Here is a 12653-nt window from a genome sequence, read left to right on the forward strand (position 1 = left end):
GAAGCCGTGAAGGGGGAGGATGGTTCTGCCTAGTTGAAGTGCCAAACGCAAAGCCTCAGCCCTGCAGCCAGCCTGGTGGCTACACCAGCGAGATTACCATCAACAAGCCTTGGTCTCCTTACTCGTAGTCCGAGAGGGGCGGGCAGCTGCACACGAGGTGGCGGTCGCCGTGCACGTTGTCGACGCGGCCCACAGACGGCCAGTACGTCTTGTTCTTGCCTCCCTGGTGCCACGGGGCAGGGAACGCGCCCTGCTCACGCGAGTACTTGCGGGTCCACCCGGCAGCCGTAACCTGGTCCACCGTATGCGGCGCATGCTTGAGCGGCGAGTCCTCCACAGCGATGACTCCAGTGGCGACGTCCTCGATCTCGCGACGGATGATGGCCAAAGCCTCGCAGAAGCGGTCCATCTCGGCCTTGCTCTCGCTCTCTGTAGGCTCGATCATGAGCGTGCCGGGCACAGGCCACGACATGGTGGGGCTGTGGAAGCCGAAGTCCTGCAGACGCTTGGCGACGTCCTCCTCCACGATGCCAAACTCCTTGAACGGGCGGATGTCGATGATGAACTCGTGCGCGCACGTACCGTTGGCACCGCGGAACACAACCTCGTAGTGGCTCTCCAGCTTCTTGGCCATGTAGTTGGCGTTCAGGATAGCGGTCGACGTTGCCTGCTTCAGGCCGTCCTCGCCGAGCATGTTGATGTACATCCACGGGATCGGCAGAATGCCGGCGCTGCCGAAGGGCGATCCGCTGACAGCCGACTCCGTTTTCTTCACCGTGTGCTCGCCCTCACCGCCCGTCGGCATCACCGAGTGGCCCGGCAAGAATGGGGCCAAGTGGGCCGCCACACCGATGGAGCCGACACCCGGACCACCGCCGCCGTGAGGGATGCAGAAGGTCTTGTGCAGGTTCAGGTGGCACACATCGGCGCCGATGTCACCGGGGCTGCACAGGGCCACCTGCGCGTTCATGTTGGCGCCGTCCATGTAGACCTGGGCACCGTGCAAGTGGATGAGGTCCACCATGTCCTTGATACCCGGCTCGAACACGCCGAACGTCGACGGATACGTGATCATGAAAGCGCTGAGGTTGTCCGAGTGCTCAGCCGCCTTGGCAGCCAGGTCCTCGCGGTCCACGTTGCCGTTCTCGTCCGACTTGACCACCACGACCTTCATGCCGGCCATGACAGCGCTAGCGGGATTGGTTCCGTGAGCAGACACCGGGATGAGGCACACGTTGCGGTGGCCCTGGCCGATAGAGCGCTGGTAGTTGCGGATCGTCAGCAGACCCGCGTACTCGCCCTGCGCGCCACTCTGCGGCTGCGTCGACACGGCGCTGAAGCCCGTGATGACGGCCAGCGAGTGGTTCAGCGATTCAATCAGCTCGCGGTAGCCAGCGCTCTGCTCCTTCGGCACGAACGGGTGCACGTTGGTGAACTCGGGCCACGAGATGGGGGCCAGCTCCGACACGGCGTTCAGCTTCATGGTGCAGCTTCCCAGCGAGATCATGGAGCGGTTGAGGGCCAGGTCCTTGTCCTCCAGCTGCTTCAGGTAGCGGGTGAGCTCCGTCTCCGAGCGGTACTTGTGGAAGATGCTGTGCTCCAGGAACGGCGTTGTACGACGGAGGCCCTCCGGGATGCTATTCTTCTGGATCTCCTCCGCGCGCGCGCCTAGGGCCTGCTCCAGATCCTTGGGCAGGTCGCTCTCGGCAGCACCGAATGCCAGCAGCAGCTTCTCCACATCGGCCAGGTCGACGCTCTCGCCCATGGACACACCCACGCGCTTGTCGTCGATGACGCGCACGTTCACGCCGTGCTTCGTGGCGGCCGTCGCCACGTCCGAAGCCGTCTTGCCCGACTGCGAGACGTCGATGTCCAGCGTGTCGAAGAAGGCGTCGTTCACGACCTTGCACTTGGGCGCGAACTTCTCCAGGCCAGCGGCGAGCGTCGCGGCGTACAGGTTGGCGCGCGTGGCGATCTTGTCCAGACCCTCGGGGCCGTGGTAGATAGCGTAGGCGGCCGCCATGTTGGCCAGCAGCGCCTGTGCCGTGCAGATGTTGCTGGTGGCCTTGTCACGACGAATGTGCTGCTCGCGGGTCTGCATGGCCATGCGCACCGCCGGCTCGCCGCGCGAGTCGACGGACACGCCAATGATGCGGCCGGGCATCTTGCGGTGGTACTTCTTGGTCGTGGCCAGGAAGGCGGCGTGCGGGCCGCCAAACATCATGGGCACGCCGAAGCGCTGCGCCGAGCCCAGGGCGATGTCGGCGCCCCACTCGCCGGGCGGCGTGAGCTGCGTGAGACTGAGCGGGTCCGTGGCCACGGCCACCACGAGCTTGGACTTGTGCGCGTCGTCCACGAACTGGCGGTAGTCGTTCACCTCTCCGAAGGTCGTGGGGTACTGCAGCAGCACGCCGCTGTAGCCCTGGTCCTGCAGGTCCAGGTCCGTCTTGGGGTTGCCCACCACGAGCTCGATGCCCACGTTCTCGGCGCGCGTGCGCATCATGCCGATGGTCTGCGGGTGCGCGTCCTGGTCCACGAAGAACTTGGCGCGCTTGCCGTTGAAGTTGCCGTGGGCCAGCGCCATGGCCTCGGCGGCCGCCGTGGCCTCGTCCAGCAGCGACGCGTTGGCGAACTCGAGGCCCGTGAGCTCCAGGATCATGGTCTGGAAGTTGAGCAGCATCTCGAGGCGGCCCTGGGACACCTCGGCCTGGTACGGCGTGTAGGACGTGTACCAGCCCGGGTTCTCCAGGATGTGGCGCACGATGGGCGCGGGCGTGAGCGTGTCGCTGAAGCCCATGCCGATGAAGGACTTGAGCGTCTGGTTCTTGGCCGCCAGCGCCTTGAGCTTGGCCAGCGCCTCGCTCTCGCTGAGCGGCGGCGGCAGGTCCAGCGGCCGCTCGAGGCGGATCTCCGCGGGCACCGTGGCGGCCACCAGCGCCTCGACGCTGTCGAAGCCCACGGTGGCCAGCATGGCGGCGCGGTCCTTCTCCGAGGCCACGCCCAGGTGGCGGTGCAGGAAGGCGTCGGCCGGGGCGTACGACGACGTGGACAGCGCGCGCGCGTGGGCGGCCGCGAAGCGGGCGAGCGTCACGCGACGCGCGGACAGAACGCGCTTGAGCAACATTACTAGGACGACGACGGCGACGGCGTGCGGTGCGGTGCGGGCTACGGCTCAAATACCCGAGTGTCCATTGCCAGCCAAAAGCGACGGATCTTGGAGTGACGCACCACAAATTGGAGTGACGCACACGGGGCATCCAATCATACAGTTTTTAGCAATTAACTTCAATAGCCAATAGGCGCATCCAATCATGGATACAGTTTTAGCAATTAACTTCAATATTGTCGTGGATTGGTGGAAATACGATAAGTGAACGATTTTGATTGGACAGAATTCACGGACCAATCGAACGACTTGCAGGCAAAAGGCAAAATTTGCGCGATCTGCTGCATCAACATTACCGACGTCTTGGTTCCTGGTGGTTCCTGGCACTTCCTTCGGCGTTGCTCGCGCAGTTTAATGGGAAGGTCGAGCACATTTTAAGCAAGTTGTGGACTCACTGGTCGAGCACTTTAGAGCATATTTGAAGAAGTTAAAAATAATGATCACAAGAAGGAAAGTCGAAGTCACCGCCGGTGCTGTCGCCGCATGGAACTCACGAGAGTTGACGCTGAAACTGGTGTGGGTCTTGCGCTTGCGGGCTGAGTCAGGATTACGAGCGAAGCCGCTTTAGTCTCTGAGCCGCAGCTAGAAGAAGGACGAACCAGTCGGTGATGTACATGACGACGAGCCCGACCAAGTAGAGCGCTTCGAGGGCCACAACGGCGTACAGGATGCCCAGAACGACCTTCTGCTTGATCGTTCTTCGCTCGTAGAGGTCCTCGTCTCGGCATTGCTCGACCAGAAGTCCACGCTCACGACTCGGGTCGTTGGTGGTGGGGTCGACCACCGCCACCTCGCTCAGGACTGCCGCTTGGGCCCCCATCGATCTGTGTCTTGCTCGTTGGTGGCGTGACTTGCATCGGCAAGTTCGCGAGTGCCATCGTGAGACTAAGAGAGAGAAAGAGCGCCGCACGCCCTGGGATACCGCCCTCTGGGATGCACGTCGTTATTCAGATGATAGTCGCGCATCGAATCTGCGCGAATCTACTGTAGCCACGCACGTGTAGCGGTTCGGTACAGCCACCTACTGATAACAAAGTATCCACCGTTCTCGGAGCTCGAAGGTAAGCCGACCAACATTGTACCTATGCAAGCTTCTGTGCAGTAACAACGGGCTACTCATTGAGTCTGTGCGACCAAGCTCCAAAGCTGTTCCACGGTGAACAGGATTCATAGTTTTGGGCTGGCGAGGCCTGTCGAAAGAAGTCTTCGACAACCAGCTTTACTTACCACAGCCTTCAACTTAATTCCCACCTCAACGTAATACTACGCTGTCGAGTAACACTCGTAGTATTACCACCAATCTCGAGTCGTGTATGGGCAAGTGCAAGCTTTCACTTGCACTTGTTCATACAAACATGAAGTTTCGTAGATATCAACCCGAGGCCATACCTCATCCGCTCCTCATTCTCAAACTTTCTCCACAACCCACAAGCCAAGCCCCCTCTCTACTACCAAGCATGTCCGACAGCGACGAACGCGAGGTTCTCTATGACCAAGACCCGGATCTGGAGGAAGACTTCGGCGAGAAGGACTGGCCGTTTGCCGGCAAAGGTGACCTGGACGACGTCCCAGCCCCAACAGGAGCCGCCTGCACCAAGATCAGCAACGTACTGGGCGGAGCAAGCGAGCACTTGGGAGACTTCTCCTTCGGGGGCCAAGCCGACCTGCTGCCGCCCGTTCCAAGCCTCTTTGTCAACGGCGTGGGGCCCGTGCCCGTGCCTCTGTGGGAGGAGCGGGCCCTGAAGCTCATCGACAAGTGTGCCAAGTCCCCGTTCGGCCACAACATGGACACCAAGTTGGATGAGAGTGTCCGCAAGAGCTGGCAACTGGCACCGGACCAAGTGCAATTCAAGAACCCATCGTGACAAGCGGGCATCGACAAGATGGCGGTGGCCATCGCCGACCGACTCGGGTACAAGGGCATCCCGCTGCAGTGCGTGCTGTTCAAGCTGCTGGTGTACGGGGAGGGCGGCCACTTCGTCAAGCACCAGGACACGGAGAAGGAGGACGGCATGATCGCCACGCTGGTGGTGCAGCCACCGAGTCTGCACGAAGGAGGGGATCTGGTCGTGTACCGTGACGGCCGAGTGAAGCACCGGCATGATTTCGGTGCAGCGGACGGCACAGCCACGTACCTGACGCACTACGCGGTGCATTATGCTGACGCAGAGCACGCTGTGGAGAAGGTGACGAAGGGGTATCGTCTTGCATTGGTGTACTCAGTGTGCTTGCCGCCGACGATGCTGCACCTGGAGCGGAACCCGAACAAACCCATGAGCGCGGCGTTAGCGGACGCAATCGAAACGATGAAGCCGGGAGACGACTGCTTTGCGTTGCTGTTGTCGCACGAGTACACGCAAAAGAGTCTCCAGGGCTTGGGTGCCGGTGCGTTGAAAGGTGTGGATCGCGCGAGGTTTCAGGCGCTGGAGGAGGCGAATGCATCAGTTTCTGCTGAGAAGAAGTTGGAGTTTCACGTCGTTGAGCTCCACCACGAGGTTGTTTTCTACAATGCTATGGGAACATCGGTGATTGGGCTGAGGAGAGTCGAGAGGAGAGTACTAAATGGTACAGTATTGACGGCAAGAGCCTTGGACCCGGCGACAACGTGGAAGTGAAGTTCAACTTTCTCAATCCGTGCAACGAAACGTTGGCTCAGATGTAGTGTGTGCAGTAACAGTAACATTGGTACCGCTTGGTTCACAATGGTCACAGTTACCTACTACCCCCTATATTTAATAGGCTTGGAATGTCGCGCTATAGCTCTCCACGTCGGCTTCACTAATGCTACACCCGCCTTCATCATCAGTCTACCCCACTTCCTCGTCGCTGTTGCTGTCTCCTTCGTCTACAACGATCGCTCGTCAACCAGACTTGCCAACGGCACTAGACCTTGCCTGGTCCCTTTTGTCCCTGCCGTTGGCGACGTCGAAGTACCCGAGAGAGTCTGCCAAGCATCGTTGTTATGTTGGAGACGGGGAAACAGCGATACTGACGAAGAGGAAGTGCTAGCGTGTACGTAGACGACTGGGTGCGGCTTCTGAAGAAAATCGAGGAATGAGGCAATATTGCAACAGTGCTCGACTATGAATAGCTTTACCGCACAGATCACTTACCGCATAAGGCTATCTATCCCACGATAGCCAACGCATGGTCAAAGCTCGTCTTCAAAAGCAATGTTGAAGTCAAGATCACCTGTAACATTTTATCGGGTCCTTTCAGGCTTCCTGGCGAAGGGGGGTCTCATGAGCAGGAAACGTGTTACCAGATTCTGGTACACGGTAACATCCACTGTTTCCTTGGGTTTTCATGGTAACTGTGGAAGTGTACCTGCGCACACTACTCAGATGTGGAAGAAGCCGAACGGAAGTAGCTATATCCACGGCTACCTGGGCAACGAGGGACCGACTAAAGAGACGAGGTATTGCCGAATCGCTATTGTTGCGTGGTGTCAGGAGGACAGCGTGAAAAACACAATGGAATTCATCAATCTAGAAGCTTCAGCTAACGCTCTACAGCATCGCGTGCCGGTTTCTCATGCGACGCTGAAACAATTTCAGGATGATATAGGCGAGAAGTTGGCGCGGTTGGATGTGATAGAGCACACAAAAAGAGAGCGAGAGGATTCGTGGTACAGAGGTCAGCGAGTTTGTGTGTCGGTCCCAGAAGGTCTCTGTATAACACTAGGTGAATTGCTGGATGGTACGAGCGATTCAGCCCAAGTGAACTTGTTCTTCACCAACTTTTTCGGCCGCCTGAGGGATAAGAGTGGAGTGGCTGAATGGTGCTGGAGAAGGTGGACTGGAAGGACGTTGGCCCGACTCTTCTGAGCGCACTGACCGGGGAAGACTCGCGCAGCATCATGGAAACGGCGCTGGGGGTTGCCAGAGAGCTGGAAAGTGGAGAAGCCCAGCAAGAACTCTTGAAGCTGGCTGTCGAAAACGTTGTGAAGCTCAAGGATTCGCAGCTGTGCTCTTCAAACTCTCTTGAAGACCTCTGGAGGCTTGTTCTGCGTCATGGCGATGACGACATGCTGGAGACCGTGGCGAACAAGTTTAAGCAGATGACTCCACGTTTGCTCCACTACACCGTGTACGTTTTCGCGCATCAACTGAGCGACATTGACATCCCCGCCAGCAGGTCTGCGGTGCTGGCCTCAATTGCTGCTCTGCGTACCGAGTGGCTGCAAAGTCAGATCGAAGTGCTCGAGAAGCCATTCTCTTGGGAAATGCCTACTGCCGAGTTCCCTGACACAGCGGAGGTGGAGACGTTCCTGCGAGGACCCGAGGCTAGGATGACAACAGAAGACGTGATCAGCTTTGCCAAGGATGATGCCGAAAGTTACGCTTAGGAGTATACTGCGAGCTGGATGCGTGATCTAAAACAAGTTAATGCTTCGTTCGATATGGTCGCGAGCGGAGAAGAGAGTGGCGCGTTTGTGACGATAACGAAAACGCGAAGCTGGTACGAGAAAAGCCAAGAAAACCTACCGAAACTCAAGGGAGAACTGAAGGATCTGATGGATCGATACGGCGATCAAGTCAAGGTTGGTGACGCCAAACTGAAGTAATCGACTTAACATGCCCATTCCAGCAACTGGTTCCTTTGTGACACTATGGTTGACATGGTTGACCTTCACGGTTCACTTGGTGCGAATGATTTGGTGTCTGTCGGGAGAGCTTCGAGTGCGGACGTAAGCGTTCGACTTAAGTTGAAAACAAATGCATCCGACTTGTAAATCAGTTCCTCGAGCTCCGCCTTCTGTCTACTTGTAGATAATAAAATCGATGACGTAGTATACGTCGTCGCTACTGCGAAGCAGACACTCTGATGAAGTAACATTGGTTTTGGTGTAAGCGCCTGGGGTCTCTATCGACTCTCCATGCGGTGCACTCACCGCAGATCAAGACTAGGGCTGCTCGGTGGAAAGTAGGTATCATAACAAAACACGCGAGTAAACTTACATGTTAGTCTTCAGTACTACGAGGCCAAGGTTCCTGTTGGTCATCGATGTTGGAACACCTGCTGATGGACTTGTATCGTAGTCTTGAATCCTTTCACCTCATGAAGAGCATTAGCCGATATCTGCCCGAGAGCGAAACATTTATCACCCGGGTTCTTAATGCCTGGCAGCCTGGGACGTTGATCTGCCTCACACGAGCAGTACACGCCCCAGAGGTTGGGGAAAACGGTCATTTCTTATAAGCTTATCTACATGCAGATAGGCATGCAAGGCTGCCGTTATCAGGCTTTCCAGTTAGTTTCTTCTCGCTGCTAAGGCCCCGATCATTGGTGCCGTATCGTTGGCGATATCCCAACGCCGGCGGGTGATGCTCGATGTTCTATTTATCCATGAATCAGCACTGGTGACGGAGCCTCCTACATCATCCACTCAGTCGGACTCCATGTAGACCGCACCTCGGATGCATTTGATTTCAAGTCAGTGGTAAGAACACCCATACTAACTACGTAGTATTTCAGCACGACGAATTTGCAGTTCGAAGAACTGTCGTTTGGCGGGCGTGTGTCATCAAACGACATTCTTGCCACTTTCGCGCGACATACCCACTTCAACTTGCAAAGCAACGTGTTGTCGTGCCAGTAAAATGCTAATGCTCGGAACTGAGCATACCACACCATCATCAGTGCCAGCGAGACCTCAAGCCCGAGGCATCATGCACTACATGTAGTTGTACCTTTAGTACGGCAGTGATGAATTTTGAATTTTATTCAATTTTCACCTTGAAGCATATACGGGGAAAATGCTGGCTGCGAAGCAGGCGCAGGAGATGCCAAAAGACGTACTTCCTAGCTCAAAACACTAAAAACACGTCGAAGTATTGGAACGCGTAGAATGATTTTAGCGGGTGTACGGAAGTTCATACTTAACGCTAGTATCGGTATCGTATCGCTCTTGAGAACTGCGACCCCCCCCCCCGGACCACCAGTCCGGTTACCCCGAATACTGCAACGTGCCGGCCATCAATGAGTTGGTCGGCGACATTTCGATTATACTTCCTAGAAATTAAGTTTCTACGCTGGAATGGCACGGTAGAACCATCTTTATCCGGTCTCACCAACCTTAATTTGATCGCCGTATCGATCCATCAGATCCTTCAGTTCTCCCTTGAGTTTCGGTAGGTTTTCTTGGCTTTTCTCGTACCAGCTTCGCGTTTTCGTTATCGTCACAAACGCGCCACTCTCTTCTCCGCTCGCGACCATATCGAACGAAGCATTAACTTGTTTTAGATCACGCATCCAGCTCGCAGTATACTCCTAAGCGTAACTTTCGGCATCATCCTTGGCAAAGCTGATCACGTCTTCTGTTGTCATCCTAGCCTCGGGTCCTCGCAGGAACGTCTCCACCTCCGCTGTGTCAGGGAACTCGGCAGTAGGCATTTCCCAAGAGAATGGCTTCTCGAGCACTTCGATCTGACTTTGCAGCCACTCGGTACGCAGAGCAGCAATTGAGGCCAGCACCGCAGACCTGCTGGCGGGGATGTCAATGTCGCTCAGTTGATGCGCGAAAACGTACACGGTGTAGTGGAGCAAACGTGGAGTCATCTGCTTAAACTTGTTCGCCACGGTCTCCAGCATGTCGTCATCGCCATGACGCAGAACAAGCCTCCAGAGGTCTTCAAGAGAGTTTGAAGAGCACAGCTGCGAATCCTTGAGCTTCACAACGTTTTCGACAGCCAGCTTCAAGAGTTCTTGCTGGGCTTCTCCACTTTCCAGCTCTCTGGCAACCCCCAGCGCCGTTTCCATGATGCTGCGCGAGTCTTCCCCGGTCAGTGCGCTCAGAAGAGTCGGGCCAACGTCCTTCCAGTCCACCTTCTCCAGCACCATTCAGCCACTCCACTCTTATCCCTCAGGCGGCCGAAAAAGTTGGTGAAGAACAAGTTCACTTGGGCTGAATCGCTCGTACCATCCAGCAATTCACCTAGTGTTATACAGAGACCTTCTGGGACCGACACACAAACTCGCTGACCTCTGTACCACGAATCCTCTCGCTCTCTTTTTGTGTGCTCTATCACATCCAACCGCGCCAACTTCTCGCCTATATCATCCTGAAATTGTTTCAGCGTCGCATGAGAAACCGGCACGCGATGCTGTAGAGCGTTAGCTGAAGCTTCTAGATTGATGAATTCCATTGTGTTTTTCACGCTGTCCTCCTGACACCACGCAACAATAGCGATTCGGCAATACCTCGTCTCTTTAGTCGGTCCCTCGTTGCCCAGGTAGCCGTGGATATAGCTACTTCCGTTCGGCTTCTTCCACATCTGAGTAGTGTGCGCAGGTACACTTCCACAGTTACCATGAAAACCCAAGGAAACAGTGGATGTTACCGTGTACCAGAATCTGGTAACACGTTTCCTGCTCATGAGACCCCCTTCGCCAGGAAGCCTGAAAGGACCCGATAAAATGTTACAGGTGATCTTGACTTCAACATTGCTTTTGAAGACGAGCTTTGACCATGCGTTGGCTATCGTGGGATAGATAGCCTTATGCGGTAAGTGATCTGTGCGGTAAAGCTATTCATAGTCGAGCACTGTTGCAATATTGCCTCATTCCTCGATTTTCTTCAGAAGCCGCACCCAGTCGTCTACGTACACGCTAGCACTTCCTCTTCGTCAGTATCGCTGTTTCCCCGTCTCCAACATAACAACGATGCTTGGCAGACTCTCTCGGGTACTTCGACGTCGCCAACGGCAGGGACAAAAGGGACCAGGCAAGGTCTAGTGCCGTTGGCAAGTCTGGTTGACGAGCGATCGTTGTAGACGAAGGAGACAGCAACAGCGACGAGGAAGTGGGGTAGACTGATGATGAAGGCGGGTGTAGCATTAGTGAAGCCGACGTGGAGAGCTATAGCGCGACATTCCAAGCCTATTAAATATAGGGGGTAGTAGGTAACTGTGACCATTGTGAACCAAGCGGTACCAATGTTACTGTTACTGCACACACTACATCTGAGCCAACGTTTCGTTGCACGGATTGAGAAAGTTGAACTTCACTTCCACGTTGTCGCCGGGTCCAAGGCTCTTGCCGTCAATACTGTACCATTTAGTACTCTCCTCTCGACTCTCCTCAGCCCAATCACCGATGTTCCCATAGCATTGTAGAAAACAACCTCGTGGTGGAGCTCAACGACGTGAAACTCCAACTTCTTCTCAGCAGAAACTGATGCATTCGCCTCCTCCAGCGCCTGAAACCTCGCGCGATCCACACCTTTCAACGCACCGGCACCCAAGCCCTGGAGACTCTTTTGCGTGTACTCGTGCGACAACAGCAACGCAAAGCAGTCGTCTCCCGGCTTCATCGTTTCGATTGCGTCCGCTAACGCCGCGCTCATGGGTTTGTTCGGGTTCCGCTCCAGGTGCAGCATCGTCGGCGGCAAGCACACTGAGTACACCAATGCAAGACGATACCCCTTCGTCACCTTCTCCACAGCGTGCTCTGCGTCAGCATAATGCACCGCGTAGTGCGTCAGGTACGTGGCTGTGCCGTCCGCTGCACCGAAATCATGCCGGTGCTTCACTCGGCCGTCACGGTACACGACCAGATCCCCTCCTTCGTGCAGACTCGGTGGCTGCACCACCAGCGTGGCGATCATGCCGTCCTCCTTCTCCGTGTCCTGGTGCTTGACGAAGTGGCCGCCCTCCCCGTACACCAGCAGCTTGAACAGCACGCACTGCAGCGGGATGCCCTTGTACCCGAGTCGGTCGGCGATGGCCACCGCCATCTTGTCGATGCCCGCTTGTCACGATGGGTTCTTGAATTGCACTTGGTCCGGTGCCAGTTGCCAGCTCTTGCGGACACTCTCATCCAACTTGGTGTCCATGTTGTGGCCGAACGGGGACTTGGCACACTTGTCGATGAGCTTCAGGGCCCGCTCCTCCCACAGAGGCACGGGCACGGGCCCCACGCCGTTGACAAAGAGGCTTGGAACGGGCGGCAGCAGGTCGGCTTGGCCCCCGAAGGAGAAGTCTCCCAAGTGCTCGCTTGCTCCGCCCAGTACGTTGCTGATCTTGGTGCAGGCGGCTCCTGTTGGGGCTGGGACGTCGTCCAGGTCACCTTTGCCGGCAAACGGCCAGTCCTTCTCGCCGAAGTCTTCCTCCAGATCCGGGTCTTGGTTATGCAGCTCCTTGCCCATGTCCTCTTTAGAGTCGTCATCAGTTAGTTCTGAACGTCGGGACTTGTTGCTGCCGGGGAAGTGTTGGGAGTGTGGAGAGCATGAGGTCGAGTCTTGATCCGGGCCCGAGCACGGCACCGTGTTGATATGAAAGAGCGCGAGTGAACCAGGTATCCGCGGTGGCTGAGATCGGCGGCTAGTCAGCTGCATGTGCGGGATGTTGCCACGTAAATGTTGCACACGGGGCTTCTGGACGCGAGAAGCTGCGCTCGTACATATCGCGCGAACAGTGTAGAACGAACGGGTATTTCATGTCCCGCAATGACCGCGGCACGTCAAACCCGGCGTATATTGGAATAC

General features: G+C 56.3%; 5 protein-coding genes across 5 annotated transcripts; 2 read left to right on the forward strand and 3 right to left on the reverse strand.

Annotated features, from left to right (window-relative positions):
- Positions 1-118: 118 nt before the first annotated feature.
- On the reverse strand, positions 119-3124 carry PHYSODRAFT_495458 (hypothetical protein; the record flags this gene model as incomplete). Its single annotated transcript, XM_009527136.1, has 1 exon — positions 119-3124. The coding sequence occupies one exon, from the start codon at positions 3122-3124 to the stop codon at positions 119-121; it is 3006 nt and encodes a 1001-aa protein (XP_009525431.1).
- Positions 3125-3713: 589 nt separating this feature from the next.
- On the reverse strand, positions 3714-4243 carry PHYSODRAFT_299869 (hypothetical protein; the record flags this gene model as incomplete). Its single annotated transcript, XM_009527137.1, has 2 exons — positions 3714-4051; positions 4165-4243. 2 exons carry the CDS (start codon positions 4241-4243, stop codon positions 3714-3716), a joined length of 417 nt encoding a protein of 138 aa, XP_009525432.1.
- Positions 4244-4623: 380 nt separating this feature from the next.
- PHYSODRAFT_252137 (hypothetical protein) lies at positions 4624-5781 on the forward strand (the record flags this gene model as incomplete). The annotated part of the gene is made up of 2 exons (XM_009527138.1): positions 4624-5007; positions 5050-5781. The coding sequence occupies 2 exons, from the start codon at positions 4624-4626 to the stop codon at positions 5779-5781; spliced, it is 1116 nt and encodes a 371-aa protein (XP_009525433.1).
- A 1163-nt stretch (positions 5782-6944) lies between these two features.
- On the forward strand, positions 6945-7514 carry PHYSODRAFT_252154 (hypothetical protein; the record flags this gene model as incomplete). Its single annotated transcript, XM_009527139.1, has 1 exon — positions 6945-7514. One exon carries the CDS (start codon positions 6945-6947, stop codon positions 7512-7514), a length of 570 nt encoding a protein of 189 aa, XP_009525434.1.
- Positions 7515-9439: 1925 nt separating this feature from the next.
- Positions 9440-12503, reverse strand: PHYSODRAFT_330456 (hypothetical protein; the record flags this gene model as incomplete). The annotated part of the gene is made up of 3 exons (XM_009527140.1): positions 9440-9997; positions 11244-11917; positions 11981-12503. The coding sequence occupies 3 exons, from the start codon at positions 12501-12503 to the stop codon at positions 9440-9442; spliced, it is 1755 nt and encodes a 584-aa protein (XP_009525435.1).
- Positions 12504-12653: the final 150 nt, after the last annotated feature.

Source organism: Phytophthora sojae (genome assembly GCF_000149755.1).
Source record: "Phytophthora sojae unplaced genomic scaffold PHYSOscaffold_3, whole genome shotgun sequence".
Taxonomy (NCBI): domain Eukaryota; phylum Oomycota; class Peronosporomycetes; order Peronosporales; family Peronosporaceae; genus Phytophthora; species Phytophthora sojae.